The 25529-nt window shown below is 47.4% G+C and overlaps 2 protein-coding genes across 7 annotated transcripts in view; one reads left to right on the top strand and one right to left on the bottom strand.

Moving 5' to 3' along the window:
- KATNAL2 (katanin catalytic subunit A1 like 2) overlaps positions 1–2076 on the top strand; it is a 58243-nt gene extending 56167 nt beyond the window's left edge. For 3 of the 4 annotated variants that reach the window (XM_083155311.1, XM_083155313.1, XM_083155314.1), the window contains one exon: positions 282–2076. In XM_083155311.1, coding sequence (XP_083011437.1) covers positions 282–421 — 140 coding nt within the window. In that variant the 3' untranslated portion in view covers positions 422–2076. The remainder of the gene's footprint in view (positions 1–281) is intronic. The other variant, XR_014452242.1, reaches the window with a different exon arrangement.
- A 96-nt stretch (positions 2077–2172) lies between these two features.
- Positions 2173–23827, bottom strand: HDHD2 (haloacid dehalogenase like hydrolase domain containing 2). Of its 3 annotated transcripts, none has more exons than XM_083155316.1 (7): positions 23611–23827; positions 14294–14395; positions 12893–13101; positions 11098–11182; positions 5107–5323; positions 4339–4402; positions 2173–2283 (listed from the first exon to the last, which is right to left on the bottom strand). In XM_083155316.1, exons 2-7 carry the CDS (start codon positions 14392–14394, stop codon positions 2180–2182), a joined length of 780 nt encoding a protein of 259 aa, XP_083011442.1. In that variant the 5' UTR covers position 14395; positions 23611–23827; the 3' UTR covers positions 2173–2179. The 3 variants fall into 3 exon arrangements, with proteins under 3 accessions (XP_083011442.1, XP_083011443.1, XP_083011441.1); XM_083155317.1 differs by having other exon boundaries at positions 23623–23827; XM_083155315.1 differs by lacking the exon at positions 23611–23827 and adding an exon at positions 23405–23583.
- Positions 23828–25529: the final 1702 nt, after the last annotated feature.

Raw genomic sequence — 25529 nt, 5'->3', positions numbered from 1 at the left:
CACATTTTACTTTTTCCTACTTTATTCAGTTTATTTAATTACTTATTTTATGTACATTTGATGTATTTGTGCCGCAGGTCTGTGTGTAACATTTAGAAATAGTTGAGGAAAGTTTACAAGTCTGTCAGCTCCTCTTTGCCTGCCCAGAGAGCTCAGCACCTCCCCTAATGTTCTGCTGTGGGATGATTGACAGTTATTACATGTGTCTGTCTTAGCAGAATGATTTCTGTTCATGTTTTCACTTCACCTACCTTGACATTGCAGTTGGCTTCTCATTTCAGGGAATAAGGATCTGCCGGTAATTCACCTGGACACGGTCACCACATCTGATTTTCTCGAGGTGTTGGCGCACACCAAGCCCTCAGCAAAGAATCTGGCCCAGAAATACAACGCCTGGCAGGCAGAGTTTGAATCTGTGTGAGCGGTGTCTGCCCTCTGGGATCCTGACCCCTTCCTCCCGGACCCCCAGTACTGGTATTTTCACCAGTGTGGAACCACCTTTGTGATGGGGACACAAGAGACAGCTTCGCTGGTGACATGTTACATTTATTAAGGCGCATTTTGCACTTTATGAACTTTTTTTAAAACTGATAAAAGATTATTTTACTTCAGGTTGAGGAGTGAGGGGCGGGGATCTGTTATCACTGTACTGTACTGGATTTCCCGGTGTATCAGGCTGAGGAGTGAGGGGCGGGGAATCTGTTATCGCTGTACTGTACTGGATTTCCCGGTGTATCAGGCTGAGGAGTGAGGGGCGGGGGATCTGTTATCGCTGTACTGTACTGTATTTCCAGGTGTATCAGGCTGAGGAGTGAGGGGCGGGGGATCTGTTATCGCTGTACTGTACTGGATTTCCCGGTGTATCAGGCTGAGGAGTGAGGGGCGGGGGATCTGTTATCGCTGTACTGTATTTCCAGGTGTATCAGGCTGAGGAGTGAGGGGCGGGGGATCTGTTATCGCTGTACTGTACTGGATTTCCCGGTGTATCAGGCTGAGGAGTGAGGGGCGGGGAATCTGTTATCGCTGTACTGTACTGGATTTCCCGGTGTATCAGGCTGAGGAGTGAGGGGCGGGGGATCTGTTATCGCTGTACTGTACTGGATTTCCAGGTGTATCAGGCTGAGGAGTGAGGGGCGGGGGATCTGTTATCGCTGTACTGTACTGGATTTCCCGGTGTATCAGGCTGAGGAGTGAGGGGCGGGGGATCTGTTATCGCTGTACTGTATTTCCAGGTGTATCAGGCTGAGGAGTGAGGGGCGGGGGATCTGTTATCGCTGTACTGTATTTCCAGGTGTATCAGGCTGAGGAGTGAGGGGCGGGGGATCTGTTATCGCTGTACTGTACTGGATTTCCCGGTGTATCAGGCTGGGGAGTGAGGGGTGGGGATCTGTTACCACTGTACTGGATTTCCCGATACATCAGGCTGGTGAGTGAGGGGGATCTGTTATCGCTGTACTGTACTGGATTTCCCAGTGCATCAGGCTGGGGAGTAAGGGGCGGGGCATCCGTTACCGCTGTACTGGATTTCCCGATACATCAGGCTGGTGAGTGAGGGGCGGGACATCCGTTACCACTGTACTGGATTTCCCGATGCCGCTGACAGATGGAACAGAACAACGGTCACAAGAAACCTGCTGCCTTTCATATGAATAATGTGATACAAATGAGCCACTTGGAACCAGGGTCCTATATGATGTGATTGTCTGTATCCTCCAGAAGAAACCCCGGCCTTGGCCTTGATGCTAAGGAGGAGAGAGGAGGTGGCAGAACAACTGTAACACACACGAATAACCATATTATGACATAGTATTTAATAGAAGTCACCCTTTGATCAACCTAGAACAACACAGACAACGATGGCAAATGTCTCATTACCTGGGATTTATGTACTAACCCTTGGGGAGAGAGAGATAAAGTGGACAGAGATAATCTACCATCCAACTCTTAACTGTAATTTTTCACACACAGCCTGTAGCATGGAAGTTAGGAGCCGACTTCCTGCTACTTTAGTACATAGAGCCATAAGCACACACTGAAGTAATGTGAAAGCTCTGAATAAAGTAACTGCCTCAGTCACATTGTCCGTCCATTTATTTGGCCCCTCCCACTTGTGTGACATCACTGTGACCATTCAGCTGATTGTTAATGGTAGTGGGGGGGGGGGGGGGGGGGAGTGCCATTATAGGAGGGTCTTCAGTATGTGATCCACAGCCTGGGGGAAGCTGTCACAGGTCAGGTACGGGGCCGGAGAGATTTTGGCTTCATCCCCTTCTCTGTATTTTCCTGTTTAGTGAAAACAAAAGAAAGAGTTTTTTTATTTTATTTTGTGTTTATCGTCACCGATATTCAGCCAACAGTTCAGTCCGTACCCGGAGAATGTTGCTCGTAATCCACCTTTCACTTTATGGCTTCACTAATATTCATCAAAAGATTGTTGGTAAGATTAGGTAAGCATTAATAGGGGACATATTCACTTTATACTAGGTATTCTATTTCCACAAACCATAATAACATCGGTTATGGTATAAATCATAGACAGATTCATCATAGACAGTCATATGGTCCACCACTAATGGTCAACAGGGTCAAAAGATTGACATTCAAATGGTCGACATGAGTTTTAAAGGTTTTTAGGGTGTCTATGTCGACATAGGTTGACATGGACACTGTCTAAGTCAGGGGTGGCCAAACCGGTCTTCGAGATCTACCAACGGTCCTTGTTTTCCAGATCACCTAGCAGCTGGTGCACAGCTGTAGTCATTACTAACTGTCACATGTCTCAGATCACCTAGTTGGTGCACAGCTGTAGTCATTACTAACTGTCACATGTCCCAGATCACCTAGCAGCTGGTGCACAGCTGTAGTCATTACTAACTGTCACATGTCTCAGATCACCTAGTTGGTGCACAGCTGTAGTCATTACTAACTGTCACATGTCCCAGATCCCCTAGCTGGTGCACAGCTGTAGTCATTACTAACTGTCACATGTCCCAGATCACCTAGCAGCTGGTGCACAGCTGTAGTCATTACTAACTGTCACATGTCCCAGATCACCTAGCTGGTGCACAGCTGTAGTCATTACTAACTGTCACATGTCCCAGATCCCCTAGCTGGTGCACAGCTGTAGTCATTACTAACTGTCACATGTCCCAGATCACCTAGCCGGTGCACAGCTGTAGTCATTACTAACTGTCACATGTCCCAGACCACCTATCTGGTGCACAGCTGTAGTCATTACTAACTGTCACATGTCCCAGATCACCTAGCTGGTGCACAGCTGTAGTCATTACTAACTGTCACATGTCCCAGATCCCCTAGCTGGTGCACAGCTGTAGTCATTACTAACTGTCACATTTCCCAGATCACCTAGCTGGTGCACAGCTGTAGTCATTACTAACTGTCACATTTTCAAACCTGCTGCATTCATTCCGACTATAGATCCACAGGCTGCCTGGAAAACATGCACCGTTGGTAGATCTTGAGGACAGGTTTGGCCACCCCTGGTCTAAGTGTACCGCTGCGCTCGCCATGCTTTGGTCTCGGCATACTATTTTATTCTCCCTCCACATCCTAGTGGATGGTAGGGCATGAAATACCGCCTGTCGGCACATGTCGGCTGAAAATTTAGTACAAAAAATGCATGTCAACCTTTTCCATGTCGACCTTTTGACCATGTCCACCTATTGCCTGTAGACCTTTAAACCCTGTCGACCATTGGTGGTCTGTCTATGATGAGTCGGTCTATGACCAGTTCGGATACCAATAAAGTCTGCTGGAAAAAGTCAGTAAAATGAACACACTCTTGCAGGATTTGAAGAACTGGCGCCCCTAGTGGGTACATGATCATACTACAGGGCCACATATATGCATAACTTTGCAAAGCAATCATTGGGCCAGATGTACTAAGCTTGAAAAGTGATAAAATGGAGAGTGATAAACCACCAGCCAATCAGCTCCTAACTGCCATGGTACAGGCTGTGTTTGAAATATGACAGGTAGGAGCTGATTGGTTGGAGGTTTATCACATTTCATCACTTTCCCAGGCTTAGCGGCTCATGTTATTATGTATTGAATACCTGGGCTGACTACGACAACCTTCCACCAATGAATATACACCTGGCTTAGCTTCACATTAATGAGCCACCTAATCAGATGTTGTATTGTAGTTTTAAAATTAATGCTGACAACCTCATTGGCTTTGCTGGGCACACCCGATTGGTTGCCATGAGCTACAACACATGCCTGATTGGTCGCTGTGGGCTATAACAGAGTTTTAATGCTAAAGTCAATAGTGGCGTGATGATGGATTTATAATGCAATTACTTGGTAGATACGCACCAGTCTTTACCAGTATGCCCAACATGCCAGTGTCCTGTGCCCCTCCGACATCATCCCGGCAGTCCTGAGGTGGAGAGAGAACAGTTAAATTCACTTCATATACTGTAGGTGACCTAAGGTGGCGGCCATTTTGCTTGGCCAGCATTTATACGAATGCAGCCAATGCATTCCCTGGGAACAAGGCCGAGCAGTTGTACTGGGTCTTATGTTTCTGGGAGTAACTCACAAAATGGCTGCTTGGACAGTCCTCAGGAAACCATAATACTTTAATTATAGGACTACAGATGTGTGGTGTGACCAATAAAGAGCAATCCTGTATGCAGTTACCTAATATGCCCACAAGATGTCACTATAACATCAGTCTCAGGTGTCTTTCTGATGGCTTAACTACTAGTCCAATGTATTCCAATTCTGGTCCTCACCCCACATCCTCCCCAATAGGCCAAGGTCTGAGGATTGGTTGCTATGGGCGATATCATCTCTTCATTTTTATAACCTTTAGTAAATTTACCGCTAAGACGGCCGCACCGTCACTGAGGTACAGCTCAGGAAACTATTTATCATATCGGGTCGCACTGTCACTGGGGATCAGCTCAGGAATCTAATTGATCATATCAGGCCGCACTGTACATAATGAGATTCGTAGCGGGATGATATGGGGTAGAACAGGGCAGTACAGATTCCGGGTCAGTGCTGGATGCCTCTGACACAGGACACACCTCCATGTACTCCAAGCACCGCCCCTTATTGCTTATCGTAACCACTTACATCCCCGATCATAACGGTCTCCTCTGGGCTGCAGTTGGTGCCTCTCAGGGCTTCCAGGAAAAACGTCCTCTCCGGCTTCCCCACCACTGTGGCTTTTGTATCTGTGGCATACTCCAAGCCTGTCACAAACGGGCCAGGGCCCAGCGCCAATCCGTCTTTCCTCTTGTAATACCTGGCCTTGTGGATGGCGATGATAGGCGCACCATCCAGCACCAGCCTAAAAGTGACCCAGAATCAGTTTAAGGAGCATAGAACTGGTTTATACAATGTTGGTATGAAAGCGGCAGAGATAACGCGCTGCAGAGGTTCTGAACAAGTTCTCAGCTTTTAGCAACAGCAGACCTTGGTCCATAATATTATATACCGCCAACCTCACAACTGGGACAGTACAATGTCCAGCAAATAGCAGATCCCGCCTCCCTTTCATTACACTGTATATAAATATATATGTCATGTGTATCCAACTGTACTGTACTCATATTATATGGACTTGTTGCTGAGATGAATAAAGCCTTGAGAGAGATAAAGTACAAACCAACCAGTTCCTAACTGTCATTTTTCAAGCACAGGCAACTATGTAACAAGCCTTGGCGAAAGATAAAGTGCATGGAGATAAAGTGTCACACAGCTCTGGCAATGCAGTTTAATTTTCCTTCTCTATACTTTGGCAGGTGTTATGGGGTGCAGTTCAAATCCCGGAGGTCGGAATCCCGGCGTTCAAAATCCCGACCGGCGAAATTCCGACACTTTCTCCCTCCGCGGGTGTCCACGACACCTATAGAGGGAGAATAAATTAGTGTGCCGAGCGTAGCCTGCAAGGGGGGGGCGATCCACGTCCTCCCTTTGTCGGGATTTCGGCGGTCGGTATTTTGAACGCCGGGATTTCATATCAATCCCGGTGTTACCCATAGCAACCAATAAGACTCTGGCTGTCATCTGTTCAGTATATTCAGGGAAATAATAGCTAACGTTTGATTGGTTACTTTGGACAAGCCCTTTATTTGTCGCTTTAGAAGGTTTGATCAATCTCTCCCACGGGTCACATCCAGCCCGCCGTGCGGCCAGAGTGATGCGTCTCGGTGCGCCGTTCAACAGGATGGGGACGCGCGAGTGTCTTGAACCTTTGTGTGTCCATTGCCGCGAATTGGGCCTGCAAGCGTCTCTCACGAGAGCGGTATGGATAAAGGGTGCACTAATGATCTCTGCTGAGTATGACCCTCTGATTATGCCAGACACAATCCTACACAGAGCGCATCCAGATCCTCCGCCATGGTCACATCCCGTAGTGCTGTAATACAGTCCTGGCTCTCCTCCCGCTTCCCTATACGGACACACCCGGTATGCAGTCTCCGGACAGAATGGTGCAATGAGGAAACTGCACATGAAGCCCGAACCAAAGTCCATTCTATAAAATGGGAGGTAGAAGATGATTGGTAATTATGGGAAACTTCTCCGCCCTTTAACAAGCTTCATTCATGTCCCCAAAATATCGGTTGCCAAGTTCCATCTGAACTTCAACGTCTCTTCCCTGTCTGATAACAGTGTCCCAAGTAAGGATTATATAGTGATTACACACCGACCGATACAAATCCCGTTATTCCCGATATTTCCCAGTCTATAATCACTGGAACAATTTGTTATATGATACAAGCCCATACAGGTTTCCGTAGGATAACTATACTGCCTTAAGGGGCATACACACGTAGAGATCTGTGCTAAGCAATTTTGCTGGTATCAAGATCTCCCATGGAGAGCACATACACACGCAGAGATTTGTGCTAAGCGATTTTGCTTAAACAAAAAAAGGCCGGGTAATGAATCAGAATGAGAGATTGCGATCAGTATCTCTCATTCTGTACACACAGAGAGATTTGCTTGCTAAGCAATCTGACTAGATTTTGACTGCATACACTGACTTAGTTAGCAAGAGATATATAATCTCTCGGAGCATACACACGGAGAGATCTGTGCTTACTTTCTAAGCAATCTAGTCAGATTGCTTAGTAAATAGCACAAATTTGCTCCGTGTGTATGGCCCCTTAAGACCGAACTCTCTGCATCGTATATGGTGAATGAAACCATTGCAATAATCCATCAGTCAATGGCACCACTACCTGTTCCCCAAAGCAGCTGCCGACTAGAAAATACGTGGGGCAAACAGAAGCACAAAGCTCCATAGGTCGATATGGTGATGTTGAGAGTCATATTTACACCAACTATTCCTGTAAGTAGGATCTGGGTGATACTACAACCTAGGGCCTTGATGGCTAACCTTGACACTCCAGCTGTCTTTGAACTACACCTCCCAGCATGCTCTGCATCAGATTTAGCATGGCCAAATAGCAAAACTGAAGCAGAGCCTGCTGGGAGGTGTAGTTCAACAACAGCTGGAGTGTCAAGGTTAGCCATCAAGGACCTAGGGATTCCTCTTGTTTTCAGAGTCCATATGGACGGACAAATGGCTTACAGCAGCACAATCTGTGTCCAATGAACTTTACTTGTGGACTGATTCCAAGTAGATCGCAAGAGCGAAATCTTTCTCAATGAGCTAAACCATGCAGTGCAGTGCACCATGCAGGTGGGGCAGATGTAACACGTGCAGAGATAGATGTTGGTGGATTATATTGTTTCTGTGCAGGGTAAATACTGGCTGCTTATTCTTACACTGCAATTAAGATTTCAGTTTGAACACGCCTCAAACAAATTGAACTCTCTCTCTGCACATGTTACATCTGCCCCACAGCGTGGTTTTGTCCATTTGAGAAAAGATTTTGCTTTTGCTCCGAATAAGGCCCCAGATGTGGGAGTTACGGTGTTATACTTCTGAATACAGACTATAACATAGTGCCCACCCCTTATCACGTCTCAGAAAGAGCCGACGTCTGGCCTGGAATATGTACGTGCAGGTATCAGAGCATAGCTGTATCTTATCACAGCAATATCATATAATCCGGCCTCACTGATCTCTGCACGGTTCCTGTAATCGCTGTTCCTTATCAGGTCACTGTCTGCTTACAGTCCGCGGTAACCCTACGCTCTGATACTAGGACACCTGTCTCATCGTTTGTCTATAATTATTACCATTATGTCATTAATGGTAAGATTTGTGGCAATCTAATTGCCCATCCTTCCAAACTACTCCCTTCTGTGTTAACGATTCTCTGTATGTTGGGGGAAAATAGCCACAACCACAACCTCCCGGGACCTTAAATGCGGGCCCAACACTGATACTATTGTTGGAAACTATTGTTACTGCTCCTCTTCTACTCTGCGATTGTGGAGTCTGTGCTGTGCTCCTCAATACTGGTCTGGTACGGCTCCGCCAGCGAGAGAGACAAATGCAGACTCCAAAAGGTAGTCAGAACTGGGGAGAAGATAATCGGGATGGACCATCCCTCTGTCCAGGACCTGTACCTGTCCAGAGCAAAAAAGCAGGCAACGAAGATAGTCAAGGACCAACTACATCCTGGCCATGGCTTGTTTAACCTGCTGCCATCAGGCAGACGCTACTGGGCTATTCCCACTAGAAGCCTAAAAAGTTTCTTTCCTCAAGCGGTTCACCTGTTGAACACCTCACTGTCTAGTCGTGCCATAACCCTTTGCACATAATCTAACACGGTGTCCCCTCGGAATAACTTTCTGTATGACTGTACCTGTTCCCCCACCGGTTTATACTGTACGCTGTTTACTTGTTACCCACCTGGCTGCTGCACAGCAAACCGAAAACAAATTCCTAGTACACGCCAGTATACCTGGCCAATAAAGCTGATTCTGATCTAATTTGGGCAATTCTTAATTTGGAAAATCCTCTATTTGCCATTCCAGGACATTTACAGTCAGGATTAGGGAGCGAGATTTAAAAAGTATTTAATATTCCCAATTCCCCAACCCTGTATGGCACTCCGTTGAGCGCCATCTAGTAGCTTCTGGCATGCAAATCACTTGAATTCCCCCTATAGAGGCGAGGAGCACCCTTAGATTTAGGAAGGTGATACCTTCTGCAGTTATAAGGGCAAATGGCTATGTTTGAAAAATGACACTGTGGAGCTGATTGGTTGGTAGTTTATCTCTCTCTGACATCTCAACTGTGCCGTCAAACACGACACATGGGGGAGGACGATTGCTGAGTATTGCACTTACCAATCAGCCAGGTGTATACCCAGCTTACATCTCTCTGCACATGTTACATCTGCCCCACCTGCAGTGCAGCATGGGATCGGCGTTCCCTATTGCCCTGGGTCACATGGGGGTATGTGGCAGCACATGGTAAACCCTGCGTCCCAGGCAGACGTGCACCACTCGTATCGTACATAGGATACTGCTGCAGAGAGCTGACAGTTTATTACACAGGCAAACGGCAACAGGACCATTGACCTGGGACAAGACTGGGGGTCATTCTGCCATCCGTGTCCTTGTACGCAGAAAGGGAAAGACGGCCGGGAATTATACAGCACATCCGCTAGAGAGCTGCACTGCCATTAAGAACATCGCAGATACAGGGGTGATAAGATAAGCAGCTGGAAGATTAGATAAAATTGGGGATGGTGTCCCAGCCTTCTTTGTGCTACGTTACAGACGGGTGACCTCCCTCCTGCTCTGTGCAGGACAGGTGCGTGGATAGACCTGGAATGCCGCAGTCCTGGGGAGGGGGAAGGGGGGGGGGGTGTTATCAGCAATTACAGCACGCCATGAGCATAGATAACATTTTCACTTTTACAGCACGACATGAGGATTTACTTCTCTCGGCAAAGAGGACGTATGGAAATGTTTCTCGGAATAATGGCCCCAATTCAGAAACCGGGGACCGATGTTTCGAGTCTGCGCGCGCGTGTCCGTGAATATTTGCATGTGCGAATGCCTTCGGCAACTATCACAGTCACACAGCCACGTGCGAATGGATTCATGCAGCGGGCGTTTGGTCGCAAAAGAACACTGCATAGCGCGCGGGTCTGAATCAGGCCCAATGCTTGCCACACGTGTCGATATTGCCGACCTGTGTGGTTAACACGCCGATTCCTAGGGGTAAATTTACAAAGGCTTCTTGAAAATGAAAAGTGGTGCTGTTGCCCATAGCAACCAATCATATTCTATCATTTCTCTATTGCATCCTAGAAAACGATAGACAGAATCTTTAATACTTCTGTGCCCAGAGATGTAGGGGTTTATTTACTAAGATAGAGTTCTATTGAAGATGAGTCGTTGCTATGGGCAACTAATTAGATTCGATCGATTATCGTCTCGAAGGTGCTAAATAAATATGCAGATTCTGATTGGTTGCCATGGGCAACACCCCATTTTCAATACAACTCCAATCTCTGTAAATAAACCCTGTACCTTTTCGGCGCTGTGGCTTCGGAAGCGTACCCTCCTTTACACACGTTTCGCACCTCAGGAGGCTGCGAGAAAATATGTGCGCGCCTGCGGAACTTGCGCTGGATCGGAGCAATGGCCAAATTTTCTGCGTCTGGCGCCCATAAATTATCGCAGCCTGAGAAACAACTGACTCGCCCCAAAAGATCACAGCGCCTCATGAGTTGATATTGGAGATGCGATCGGAAAAATGCGCGCGACTCCTGAATTGATTGCATATTGGAGCCGATTCAGACCAATACGTTACGGGCCAAATTCCTCCCAGCCCTGATGGCCGGGATTCCCCCATAAAAACACGAAGGCTTGGGGCGGGCGGCTGACGTCACACAACGCGCCTTGCCAGATGACCGCTGCGCGTCTCATTGAGTGTTACCGGCCCTTTAAATCGAACACTCAATTTCCCTTTAAACTTTAAAGGGAAGTATAAAGCACACAGGGCTGACTGCGAGCAGGTGATAACTGGAGCAAGCAAATCCCCATCTTTATGCGTTCCTTATTAAACAGACGGAACCACATTACGCGGATTACCCATTCCCTCTGGAGCAACAAGAATTAATCCGTCTGTTAAAAAGTAACCAGCCAATTATTTGAATCATAAAACGCAATCAGGACAGCGCTCACCTGAAGGCCTTATTCATGGTTTGGTAGCTGAAGTGTTCTGGAGCTAATCCTATGAGCACAGCATTGGGACTGGCGGTGGCTATTCCTGAGAGCGGAGAATAGAGAGGTCACCGTGAGAATAATTGAATTGTACATTCAATCTATAATTTAGTCATGCTTGAATACAAAGCCCAAGGAGAGAATTCTCATCAATGCTAAACCTTTAATTCTCAGACCTGTATTAAAATAGTCTTTATACCGGTCATACCTGTCCTCTGTTATATCTATATAACGAGTCATTCCATTATTTTCTTCCTGACGTTGTTATAACCCCCCCTCCCCTTTTCCGCCTCCTCTAGAAAACGCCTCCGGTCTTCTGTGTGGTGCAATGTTTCATTTTCTAGATTATACTAAAACATCTCAACAGAGTTAATTGAGAAATGCTGATTTAATGCTCGGGTAAGACACAACCGGGGAGAAATGGATGCCGGACTTTCTTCACTTAAGGGATATTGCACCGAAACGTTACTTATTACAAGACACAGTAAGCCGTAGTGCATCATCCCGGGTCCGAATCCCAAGTAACTAGAATTACTGGACAACCGCTGCCGACTGAAGCGGACAGGATGCAGGTGTACAGTGTATGTAGGTGGGTCGCTGGATTGGCCCAGCTCTTGCCCAATCAGCTGCCATCTACAGTACACACCCACTCATTGACGAAACTCACCCAATGCTGGACTAGAAAAGCCCTCTAAAGCTGGCCATAGATGCCAGGGGATGTGTGATGAAGACACATCGCCTCGCAAGCCGCCGCCGCCGCTGCATGCATGCAAAGGCTGGGCATTCCCATAGTCCAGCGCCGCCACTGACCCCCGTCCCTCCCTCCCTGCTGAGTAACTCGCAAACCCTAACCACTGGGGCAGGGGCCAAATTCGGATCACTGTGTGTGATCCAGTATCGTCCCCTCAATATTTTTGCGAGATTTAATGACGCCCGAGTTCAGCGGCAGTGCGAGATCTCCGCCGAACGTGGACTTTTTTTTTTAAAGGGGATTTAACTTACAAGGTAAAACCGCGGACATCTGGCACTGCCGCTGAACTCAGGCGGCATTAAATCTCGCCCCTTGTCTTATGGGCCCGGATGTGGGTTTGGGTGGATCAGGGTTTCCTCTAAAACGTCCCAATTTCCCACGTGGGAATAGGCGCAGACACCAGTTTAATCCACTGATCCACAAATGAACGTATGGAGTAGTAGATTAATAAAAGGTCATATTACAGTATATTATTATAGTGTAGTAGATTTAGAGTAAAACAGGTTCAAAGAGGGGGCGTAGCTTTAATAATGACGCAGAGCTGGGGAGGAGCTTAGTGAAGCAGGGGCCAATCAGTGGTATTGACGGTGTCCAGTAATTTCTATACAGGTCCAGTCATGTGACTATAGAGCCCACACTATGGGCAGAAGACGACATTCCAGGGGCCAGCATGGCCCTATAGACTGAAATTTCATGTAAAAGTCTCTACAAGGGATTCCACTGCAGCGGTGACGGGGTGAGAGGGCGAGTGACACGGCAGCAAGCACCGGGTATTGCGGATTCTAGTGCCTGGGCATCATGGAGACCAATGGGCATCACTATTACTGCTGTACCTGCAAAGAGTTATCCCTGGTGCCAACTGGTGCCTAATTGGGCATCGTTACCATTGGATCTGATGGTGTCCCATATACCCCATACAAATCTCCAACCACACAGTTGGAGCAGGACACTGACATACAAGTCTGGGGGCATGTACATGATAGCGTAAGAGAACGAGCTCAGTACCTTGGAAGTCAGGCAGTGCGCTATCATCCAGCAGCAGCATGGGACGGACACTGCTCTGCTCAACCAGGTTCCTCGCTGCAGTCAGAGAGGTGAAGATCTCCTCCTCATCTATATCAAAGTGCAGCCGCCGCAGTCTCTCCAGCAGGCTCCACTTACACTCCTTGGTTGTGTTAGTGACAAAGCGTATGACAACTGGAGCATCCCGCAACCTGGAGAAGAGAGAGAGATGGACAAACGAGATCCGGCATACGCATAGGCAAACGCAGGGGGGTTTCTGGTTGCTCGGAAACCCCCCTCCTCTTGGCAAGTGCCTTAAAATATGACAACAATAGCACTGGTATATAATATGATCAGTAGAGCTGCCACCACATCATGCAGTGTAAGGAACAGAGCAGAGCTGCTGCACATCATGCAGTGTAAGGGACAGAGGGGAGCTGCCACCACAGCATTCAGTGTAAGGGACAGAGCAGAGCGGCTGCACATCATGCAGTGTAAGGGACAGAGCAGAGCTGCCACCACAGCATTCAGTGTAAGTGACAGAGCAGAGCGGCTGCACATGCCCAGTGTACCAGCTTCTTCTACCACATTTACTGTATGTGTGCATCTGAACTCTGAAACATTGCAATGGACCAGGGAGCAGCTGCCAGGAGGAAGAGACAGGAGACTTACCATGAAGTGGGAGATTGTGAGCTTAGAAAGTTCAGTACTGGTTCTAATATGTTTGTGTATTTATGTATTATATGTTTAACCTTTTCCTGACCACTTATCTTATTTAAATGTTTGAACAGACCTATAGACCATCTGTACTGTTAAATATTAATACAGTATCCAGTGTATAAAAATACTAATTTTCAGGGCTGTTACTGCTCCCCCAGACTCTCATTCTAACTCCATTGCGCTGCAGAGTGGGAGACTTTGGATTACATTTGGAAACCTCCCTCTAAAAATCCTGCATTTGCCAGTGGGCATACGTACTGTCCCGGGAGTCCGAAGTTATTAACTACTGGAGTATATATATATACTGGAAGCCATCACGTCAGAAGGGGGTGTGGTCAGCTCCCGAATGATACCAATATGCTGGCTCCTGCTCAGTTGCCTTAGTTGATGCTAGGCAGATTTAACACCACTCCTCTAGTCTGGTTTGCCCTCTCACCCTCCCTATATCTCTGTTGTGTGTGTGAATTTATTGCATTGATTTGGCGCACTCAGATGTAGTTAGCTGAACAAGAATGTGTAATAATACCAGGCTTCTTGTCACAGCGCCGTACCTGTAGTCACAGCATAATAAAAAAAAAATTGGTTTAGACCAGCCAACCCTTCACTGAAGTAATAAAAAAATAATTGTTTACGCTAATAAAGTGGACACCAACGTGGACGCCTTACAAAGCACAGACCACTTACCTTCTCAGCGCCTCCTGTGCCCCAGGAACAGCGGTATCCTCAATATGGAGAGTGCCACTAAGATCCACCAGCACAGCCTTCAGGACTCGACGAGCCGCCATTCTGCAATGACATAGGAAACAGTAGGTCTACAGACATACGGAGGTCAGGTTTGTAGTTACCACACGGTGAGAACTGGTCATTATCAGCCGCTGTTTTGTGCCATTTGGCGGCAACTACAAATATCTTCTGAGCGTAAAGAAGACTTTAGTCTCTACCACGAGTAGTCTCCTGGAGTTCAGTCCATTTGCGAGCTCCTCATGGGGACAGTCAGAGTGATAACAGACAGCTTTCATATAATAGGTGTCACTGGGTTCTGTGACTTTATTACAAGTCTCTGCACTGGACGGTGGACGCTGGGGGGCTCTCTGCACTGGACGGTGGACGCTGGGGGGCTCTCTGCACTGGACGGTGGAGGGGCTCTCTGCTCTGGACGGTGGACGCTGGGGGGGCTCTCTGCTCTGGACGGTGGACGCTGGGGGGGCTCTCTGCTCTGGACGGTGGACGCTGGGGGGGCTCTCTGCACTGGACGGTGGACGCTGGGGGGGCTCTCTGCACTGGACGGTGGACGCTGGGGGGCTCTCTGCACTGGACGGTGGACGCTGGGGGGCTCTCTGCACTGGATGGGGGACGCTGGGGCGCTCTCTGTAGGTATGTCACGGTCAGTGAAGTCAATGGCCGGGTACACCCTCAATAGTTATACTGGGGGACAGTCCTGGACACAGTGGTATCGCCGGTGGGGCTGTGCCCCCTCCTCTGGTTGGCCTCGCCCCCTTATATAGCGCAGCAGATTCAGTTACAGTTTCTTATATAGCGCAGCAGATTCCGTTACAGCATCTTATATAGCGCAGCAGATTCCATTACAGCGTCTTATATAGCGCAGCAGATTCCGTTAAAGCGTCTTATATAGCGCAGCAGATTCCGATACAGCGTGTTATATAGTGCAGCAGATTCTGTTACAGTGTCTTATATAGCGTAGCAGATTCCGTTACAGCGTCTTATATAGTGCAGCAGATTCTGTTACAGCGTCTTATATAGCACAGCAGATTCCGTTATAGCGTCTTATATAGCGCAGTAGATTCCGTTACAGCGTCTTATATAGCGCAGCAGATTCTGTTAGTGTCTTATATAGCGCAGCAGATTCCGTTACAGTGTCTTATATAGCGCAGCAGATTCCATTACAGTGTCTTATATAGCGCAGCGAATTCCGTTACAGCGTCTTATATAGCGCAGCGGATTCCGTTACAGTGTCTTATATAGCGCAGCAGATTCCGTTACAGTGTCTAATATAGCGCAGCAGATTCCATTACAGTGTCTAATATAGCGCAGCAGATTCCGTTACAGCGTCTTATATAGCGCAGCGGATTCCGTTACAGTGTCTTATATAGCGCAGCAGATTCCGTTACAGTGTCTAATATAGCGCAGCAGATTCCATTACAGTGTCTAATATAGCGCAGCAGATTCCGTTACAGCGTCTAATATAGCGCAGCAGATTCCGTTACAGCGTCTTATATAGCGCAGCAGATTCTGTTAGTGTCTTATATAGCGCAGCAGATTCCGTTACAGTGTCTTATATAGCGCAGCAGATTCCATTACAGTGTCTTATATAGCGCAGCGAATTCCGTTACAGCGTCTTATATAGCGCAGCGGATTCCGTTACAGTGTCTTATATAGCGCAGCAGATTCCGTTACAGTGTCTAATATAGCGCAGCAGATTCCATTACAGTGTCTAATATAGCGCAGCAGAATCCGTTACAGCGTCTTATATAGCGCAGCGGATTCCGTTACAGTGTCTTATATAGCGCAGCAGATTCCGTTACAGCGTCTTATATAGCGCAGCAGATTCCGTTACAGTGTCTTATATAGCGCAGCAGATTCCGTTACAGCGTCTTATATAGCGCAGCAGATTCCGTTACAGTGTCTTATATAGCGCAGCAGATTCCGTTACAGCGTCTTATATAGCGCAGCAGATTCCGTTACAGTGTCTTATATAGCGCAGCAGATTCCGTTACAGCGTCTTATATAGCGCAGCAGATTCCGTTACAGCGTCTTATATAGCGCAGCAGCAGATTCCGTTACAGTGTCTAATATAGCGCAGCACATTCCGTTACAGTGTCTTATATAGCGCAGCAGATTCCGTTACAGTGTCTTATATAGCGCAGCAGATTCCGTTACAGTGTCTTATATAGCGCAGCAGATTCCGTTACAGTGTCTTATATAGCGCAGCAGATTCCGTTACAGTGTCTTATATAGTGCAGCAGATTCCGTTACAGCGTCTTATATAGTGCAGCAGATTCCGTTACAGCGTCTTATATAGTGCAGTGGATTCCGTTACAGCGTCTTATATAGCGCAGCGAATTCCATTACGGCGTCTTATATAGCGCAGCGGATTCCGTTACAGCGTCTTATATAGCGCTGCAGATTCCATTACAGTGTCTTATATAGCGCAGCAGATTCCGTTACAGTGTCTTATATAGCGCAGCAGATTCCGTTACAGTGTCATTTGTAGCGCAGCAGATTCCGTTACAGTGTCTTATATAGCGCAGCAGATTCCGTTACAGTGTCTTATATAGAGCAGCAGATTCCGTTACAGCGTCTTATATAGCGCAGCAGATTCCTTTACAGCGTCTTATATAGCGCAGCAGATTCCGTTACAGTGTCTTATATAGTGCAGCAGATTCCGTTACAGTGTCTTATATAGCGCAGCAGATTCCGTTACAGTGTCTTATATAGCGCAGCAGATTCCGTTACAGTGTGTTATATAGCGCAGCAGATTCCGTTACAGTGTCTTATGTAGCGCAGCAGATTCCGTTACAGTGTCTTATGTAGCGCAGCAGATTCCGTTACAGTGTCTTATATAGCGCAGCAGATTCCGTTACAGCGTCTTTTATAGTGCAGCAGATTCCGTTACAGTGTTTTATATAGTGCAGCAGATTCCGTTACAGCGTCTTATATAGTGCAGCAGATTCCGTTACAGTGTCTTATATAGCGCAGCAGATTCCGTTACAGTGTCTTATGTAGCGCAGCAGATTCCGTTACAGTGTCTTATATAGCGCAGCAGATTCCGTTACAGCGTCTTATATAGCGCAGCAGATTCCGTTACAGTGTCTTATATAGCGCAGCAGATTCCGTTACAGTGTATTATATAGCGCAGCAGATTCCGTTACAGTGTCTTATATAGCGCAGCAGATTCCGTTACAGTGTCTTATATAGCAGCAGCAGATTCCGTTACAGTGTCTTATATAGCAGCAGCAGATTCCGTTACAGTGTCTTATATAGCGCAGCAGATTCCGTTACAGCGTCTTATATAGAGCAGCAGATTCCGTTACAGTGTCTTATATGGCGCAGCAGATTCCGTTACAGTGTCTTATATAGCGCAGCAGATTCCGTTACAGTGTCTTATATAGCAGCAGCAGATTCCGTTACAGTGTCTTATATAGCAGCAGCAGATTCCGTTACAGTGTCTTATATAGCGCAGCAGATTCCGTTACAGTGTCTTATATAGCGCAGCAGATTCCGTTACAGTGTCTTATATAGCGCAGCAGATTCCGTTACAGTGTCTTATATAGTGCAGCAGATTCCGTTACAGTGTCTTATATAGTGCAGCAGATTCCGTTACAGCGTCTTATATAGTGCAGTGGATTCCGTTACAGCGTCTTATATAGCGCAGCGAATTCCATTACGGCGTCTTATATAGCGCAGCGGATTCCGTTACAGCGTCTTATATAGCGCTGCAGATTCCATTACAGTGTCTTATATAGCGCAGCAGATTCCGTTACAGTGTCTTATATAGCGCAGCAGATTCCGTTACAGTGTCATTTGTAGCGCAGCAGATTCCGTTACAGTGTCTTATATAGCGCAGCAGATTCCGTTACAGTGTCTTATATAGAGCAGCAGATTCCGTTACAGCGTCTTATATAGCGCAGCAGATTCCTTTACAGCGTCTTATATAGCGCAGCAGATTCCGTTACAGTGTCTTATATAGTGCAGCAGATTCCGTTACAGTGTCTTATATAGCGCAGCAGATTCCGTTACAGTGTCTTATATAGCGCAGCAGATTCCGTTACAGTGTGTTATATAGCGCAGCAGATTCCGTTACAGTGTCTTATGTAGCGCAGCAGATTCCGTTACAGTGTCTTATGTAGCGCAGCAGATTCCGTTACAGTGTCTTATATAGCGCAGCAGATTCCGTTACAGCGTCTTTTATAGTGCAGCAGATTCCGTTACAGTGTTTTATATAGTGCAGCAGATTCCGTTACAGCGTCTTATATAGTGCAGCAGATTCCGTTACAGTGTCTTATATAGCGCAGCAGATTCCGTTACAGTGTCTTATGTAGCGCAGCAGATTCCGTTACAGTGTCTTATATAGCGCAGCAGATTCCGTTACAGCGTCTTATATAGCGCAGCAGATTCCGTTACAGTGTCTTATATAGCGCAGCAGATTCCGTTACAGTGTATTATATAGCGCAGCAGATTCCGTTACAGTGTCTTATATAGCGCAGCAGATTCCGTTACAGTGTCTTATATAGCAGCAGCAGATTCCGTTACAGTGTCTTATATAGCAGCAGCAGATTCCGTTACAGTGTCTTATATAGCGCAGCAGATTCCGTTACAGCGTCTTATATAGAGCAGCAGATTCCGTTACAGTGTCTTATATGGCGCAGCAGATTCCGTTACAGTGTCTTATATAGCGCAGCAGATTCCGTTACAGTGTCTTATATAGCAGCAGCAGATTCCGTTACAGTGTCTTATATAGCAGCAGCAGATTCCGTTACAGTGTCTTATATAGCGCAGCAGATTCCGTTACAGTGTCTTATATAGCGCAGCAGATTCCGTTACAGTGTGTTATATAGCGCAGCAGATTCCGTTACAGTGTCTTATGTAGCGCAGCAGATTCCGTTACAGTGTCTTATGTAGCGCAGCAGATTCCATTACAGCGTCTTATATAGCGCAGCAGATTCCGTTACAGTGTCTTATATAGCGCAGCAGATTCCGTTACAGCATCTTATATAGTGCAGCAGATTCCGTTACAGTGTCTTATATAGTGCAGCAGATTCCGTTACAGTGTCTTATATAGCGCAGCAGATTCCGTTACAGTGTCTTATATAGCGCAGCAGATTCCGTTACAGTGTGTTATATAGCGCAGCAGATTCCGTTACAGTGTCTTATGTAGCGCAGCAGATTCCGTTACAGTGTCTTATATAGCGCAGCAGATTCCATTACAGTGTCTTATATAGCGCAGCAGATTCCGTAACAACAGACAGACTTGGAGGTAAGCTTAGTACATCTGTCGGGGTAATACTTTTGCGCAATAGAGGGAAGCAAAAAACGTCGTTGTCGATACATTGTATTCTGGGGATCGCATGTTGCAGCAAATAATGAGAATTCCTATTACACAGTGCGCCCCTACAAATCCCAGCACAGGATCCATTCTCTGCCTTGTCTCCAGCCGGTCTCAGGCCTTGCACCTTGGGAGAGGCAGTTCACACCTCCTCGCTGTGTCACCAGGCTGTGTCATCTGCAATCAGATCCAGTTATCAGCTGCTGATTAGAGCACCCCGCTTATCTGCCTCTTACATCTGAAGCTTCAATTCAACCACAATTTAACCCTCGGCGGCTGTGCTTGGGTCTCGGCGAGATGCTGAAACGGCGGTGCCTCTGGAGAAGGGAGAGTTAAACCTTCCGAGGCATTTCACCATCATGACAATGGCAGAAAATATTTGGCCTTATCTGGAGGAAATCAGCGAATTATCTCCAGGGCGAAGCAGGAACATCAAGGTAAAGGCTGTATTCTGTGTCCTTGACAATGTGTGGGATAAAGGACAGTGATAAAGGCCCACTGTATGGCACACTATGGGGGTGATTCAGGACGAATTTGCTCCCCTGGCCAATGGTTGGGGTATGCGTATGTGCAAACGCCTTCTGAGAGTGTCACACTCACCGGAGCGTTCGCTCCAGGAGGGGCGGGCGGGGGCCTGACCTGCATTTCATAGGCGTGCTCACAAAAATGGTGGGCGTGCCCTTAGCAACGCTGGACGTAACCCAGGTAACGCAGACGTGTCGATGTCTGCTTGGATTGGGTGGCTGATGTCACATGACATTTGCACCCACCCCAAATTCGGCCATCTACGGGCAGAATAAATGTCATGAAGGGTCTGAATCAGGCCCTGTATGCTATAGGTAGGACTTGTGTATTAAATAGACCTAGCCCACAGCACTCTAGGAACTAATGCATATGTCATAACTGGCTGGATTTAGGTGGGACAGACATGACTGGAGGGGGCTATCCTGACGCCCAAAGATTAAGGTGCCCATACACCGCGACGATTGCGACGAATCGGGCTGTGAAATCGACCCAAATCGGCTCGGTTTGATGTCCCCTCATTTACGATGCGCTGCCGCCCGCCGAATATCGCTACTCACACAGTTCCCATCCGCCGGACCTGCTGACCAGCACCTCATAGGGACCCTGCTGCCCGCCCCACGCCGCAGGGACCCCGCTGCCCGCCCCACGGACACCACTGCCCTCCCCCTGCCAGCTCTCCAGGGATATACATGCAATAAATCACATGCAATTTATTGCATGTATAATTTGGCACAGTGCCAAATCGTAATCGTAAGCTGCCGGGGGTCTTTCAAGGGCAAACTGGTCCAACTTGTTTTAAGTTGGACCCAGTGTATGGGGGCCTTTAGGAATTTAATTCCAGGACACCTGGGAGGTAAAGGCCCGCTGGCAGGTACTCCATTACTGATCCGCATGCCAGTAGTGTTCCTTCTAGCACCTGCATCTTTCATACTGCTGCTCAGCTGGAGGCTGAGCCTCTATATAAAGCAGCCAACCCGCACAAGATCTACGTCTCTCATTCACTCTCATTACTCGCTCCCACTCACAATTGCAGGACTTAATTCAGGCTGCACACACTCTGTGGAATCCCCTCCCACACACAATAAGACTCTCCTCCCGTCTCCAAACCTACAAGCGTTCCCTGAAAACTCACCTCTTCAGGCAGCTTATCAGATTCCACAACCCCTCCCCCCCCAGCATAACCTTCATAAGATGTTGCACCCAATTACATTTCCGCTTATAATCTACGCCAGAGGTGGCCAGAACGCTGAACACGATCTACCGGTCGATCGCGGAGCTTCCACCGGTAGAGAGCAATCAATTCCTGAACATTAGTCCCGTACACTTTTCTAATCCCTTCTGAAGCCTCAGAGGTTCCAGGGATGCATTGCGCGGGTGACATGACCGCGCACCAAAGCACCAGCACACCAAAAGGACTGAGTGGCGTCTGGACGCAAACAGCATCTGGCAAGAAGGCGGAGGAGCTGCGGCAGCGGGAAGGCTTAACTGCCGCTGCGGGCAGAATCGCCGAAGTCAGCATGAAACTGAAAGTGAAATCACGTCGACCTTTTCCGATGTCAACCTAGAACCATGTCGACCATAATGCTGTAGACCAAATGATCCCAACCCGTTAGAGGCATATTGCACTGGAATTAGAATATTTTGCACAGGGGGAGATGCCGGTAGATCACCGGTAAGTACAGTAGGTGTACAAAAAGTAGATCCCGGGTTACAGAAGTCGGGCCACCGCTGCGCTACACCATGGGTGGCCAAACCGGTCCTCGAGATCTACCCTACTACCTTAGATCCTATCTAGTTTTTTTCCCACCAGAGCAATGCAGCAGCTCCCTCATCCAGAATTGTTGTGGCCAAATTGCATGAATTGCGCTATGAATTGTTTCTGCATCCACCGTACTCGCCTGACTTGTCTCCCGGCGACTTCTTTCTGTTCCCTAACCTGAAAACGTGGCTCGTGGGGAAAAAAAAAAAATTCATAGTGCAATTCATGCAATTTGGCTGCAATAATTCTGGATGCGGGAGCTGGTTCGTTGTCGCGGTGGGAAAAAAAACTAACCTATGAATCAATCAGAAATTTGGTATGGCTTTGTTTGAAAGATGGTAGCACACAGTAGTAATACCAACTTTCCTCAGCAGCGCCACCTGTCTTCAAACATGGGTACTTATTGATCCACCTTCGTATACAGATGGAGTGCCAGCTCTGGGAATCGCCAAATCCCCTGAGCTGGCGGAGAGGCGTTCATCTGACGGGGACGCGCGAGCATCTCACACGCTCGCTCGTCCCAGTCACTCGGCGGCGGGAAGCGGAATCCTCCGCTTCAGGGAGATGGGCAGGGTTGGGGGGGGGGGGGGGGTTTATTGGGGTGTGATTTAGTACCACAATCCTGGTGCTCCAAATGGGACCAGTATTACTATAGTCTGTAACACACTACACATAATAGTATGATTCAATACTACATATAACACTCTATATGCAACAAACTATGTATAAGATGCCATATATAATAATAGGAATCCACACTACATATAATAACATGAGATCATACTACATATAAACACACTACATACAATAATATGGTATCCAGTCATTATGTTGACAGATTGTCGACATGGACGTTATAGTAGGAAATCCAATTGCGGCAATTTTCTCTGCCTGGCCAAATCAGTGCGACACTAGCCCGATCTCACACAATCACCCATCACAGCAGCTCTGCTATGCAGTGCCCCCAGACTGTCCCATGCCGACGGGACACTGCAGTCTGTGGGTGAGACTGTACTCGAAAAGCAGGACTGTCCCGCTAAGGGGCGTGGATCGTGAGGTCAACTGTCAAAAGGTCAATGACTACTCGACAGACAGCAGCGTACACATCATCATGCATTAGGTCGACATGGTCAAAGGGTTGACACAAGCAAAAGGTCGACATGAAAAAAGATGACATGAGTTACTCACATTTTTATGTCTATGTCGACATGGACACCTTAATAGCGTACCGCGTCCCCTCAAATGTGCTGAGCACACTATTATATTGTCCCTCTGTGCCCACTGGGATGGTAAAGTGTGTTTAAGTTGGTTCAAAAAAAAAAATCTTTAAAAACCCATGTCGACTTTTTGATCATGTTGACTTTTTCATGTGTCAACCTTCCGTCGACCAATAGTGGTCGACCTTTTTATTGTCGTCCTAGCCACTGTCGAACTAATGAACGCATACCCCGCTGAGATCAGGACGTTTAGGAGGTATGGGTTTATGTTCCGGGACTTATACAGCGAAAAAACCTGGTATGTCCACATGCCGACAGTCAACATGCACAATGTCAGCTTAATATCTATGTCGACATGTCACAAGTAGGCATAAGAACCATGCTGACACACTACAGTAAAACACATGACTACATGCTCCTGGGCTCATTCACTTACTTCACCACTCACCAGTCTGTCCCAGCCAGCAGCAGCAGCAGTGACTCCTGTGCTGTCCTCATCAGGCCTGTCACACCGGCCGCAGGACTTATCTTCCTTTTACCGTTTACTACGGTCTGGCATGCTTACGACAGCCCGACTGTAGCAAGGACCCCGAGGGTCCATTTACAGGAAAGACAGTGGCTCCGCCGTGCGTTCCACGCCTCGGCTCTGAGTAATGTGATCGCTAAGCTGCACGTGGAACGCAGAGTAGCACCTGCTGCACTTCCTGGTGTCTGGTAAATCACGGAAGTCCATGGGTGGCAGGGAAGTTGCTGGGACCTGTATATCCACCACCACACCAGCTATAGCGCTAGTCCAGACGCAGGAGGATGGTGTAGTGAGGGGATGTACGAATGGCGCTGTTACCTATAGCAACCAGGCAGCTGTGTGCTCAGACTCGTGGCAGCCCGCTATACTCAACTGTCAGTGTGTTTAAACTCATGGAAGCCCATTAATAGTTCTATGTTCATGGAGGCTATACGGTGGTCAGCTGTCAGTGTCCTCAGACTCATGGCCCACTATAATCCTATGTTCTGATTCTGCCTCTGAGGATCATTGCTGCACTCGGCGCAATATTTTATTCTCCCACCATGCCGCATGAAATACTGCCTGTTGGCACATTACGGTTGACCTTCCCATTCAGAGGCGTAGCTACCGTAAGGCAGCCACCACAGCTGCTTGGGGGAGCAAGCGCCAGCGGGGCGCCCCCGGTGCCCGGGCACTCTGGTCAGACCCCCCTTACCCCTCCGCATGCCGCCGCCACCGCATTCGTGTCATTTTTCATTACTGCAGGAGACGGAGCCCGGAGGCTATCTGCGGTGCCGGACTGAATGCGGGGCCGGCGGCGGCATGCGGAGGGGTAAGGTAATTTTTTGGCGGGGGGGGGCGCCACAATATTAGTTACGCCTCTGTTCCCATTGTCAACCTATTTCAGGCCTGTTGACCTTAAGTGGTTGATCCAATCCATGTCGACACCATATTTACCTACCCTCCCGGAATGGCCAGGAAGGTCCCGAAAATCGGGTCCCCCTCCCAGCCCCCCGGCAGAATGGGTAAGACTCCCGCATTTAGCGGGGGGCCGCATCAGCTCTGAACTCCCTCCCTCTGCCGGTCAAATACAGGCATTTGCGGCTCTTCGGGGAGTGGGTGGGAGTAAAATTAGGTAAATCGCGTCAGCGTGATTGGCTAACTTCGTGACCCGGAAGTTCTGGTGTCATGGCAACAGTGTATGTAAAAAAACTTATTTTACTTCATATTTTTAAGTTTCTATAATAAATTGTGATTTAATTAATAAATGATTACATAACTATAAGATTGTTCTTTGCTTCCTACTAATATATATATATATCTACAGATTGGTTAATTTAATTAGATCTTCATTGGTCACATGACCCATGTATTTAGGATATATAAAGCCAGACCTACTCATGCATTAAATATCCTTTGATAAAAGGTGTAGCGAAACGCGTAAGGAAATTGCTGATCCTCACAACCAAGTGCTTCTAATTGGAATACAAGCATTATATCTACCGTGGTACAAGGAGGATGAGGACACTATCCCCCTTTGCCAAGGTCTGCGGTAGGAGTTGGTGATTTGTGCCAGCATGGGCCACTCCTTGTAAAATCTACATCACATCAGTTCTCCCTCTGGACCACTGCTTTGGGGACTTATGTTGCTTCCAATGGAACCTTTGAAATCGGGACTCTCTAGGTCACTCAAAATTCCATGGTTGGTGAGGTCTTTAAGGAAACTTTGAACAAGTATCAACCCCATTTTATCTTAGAACATCAATGTTTTTATCGCTGGCTTAGTGTTTATTTAGTATACATTAATAAATTATTGTACTAGATCCACCAATCTGTTTTTCTAAATGTAG

The sequence above is a fragment of the Crinia signifera genome, chromosome 1, assembly GCF_055691185.1.
Source record: "Crinia signifera chromosome 1, ASM5569118v1, whole genome shotgun sequence".
Taxonomy (NCBI): Eukaryota; Metazoa; Chordata; class Amphibia; order Anura; family Myobatrachidae; genus Crinia; species Crinia signifera.
This window is presented reverse-complemented; position numbering and strand designations above follow the sequence as displayed.

Excerpts from the sequence above, each read along its gene's own strand:
- HDHD2 (XM_083155315.1), bottom strand. The coding sequence starts at position 23,499 with ATGTTGACTGTCGGCATGTGGACATACCAGGTTTTTTCGCTGTATAAG. Across the intron at positions 11,183-12,892 it reads CGCACTGCCTGACTTCCAAG|GAATAGCCACCGCCAGTCCC; the intron begins GTACTGAGCTCG and ends CTCCGCTCTCAG. Across the intron at positions 5,324-11,097 it reads ACCATGAATAAGGCCTTCAG|GCTGGTGCTGGATGGTGCGC; the intron begins GTGAGCGCTGTC and ends GGTCACTTTTAG.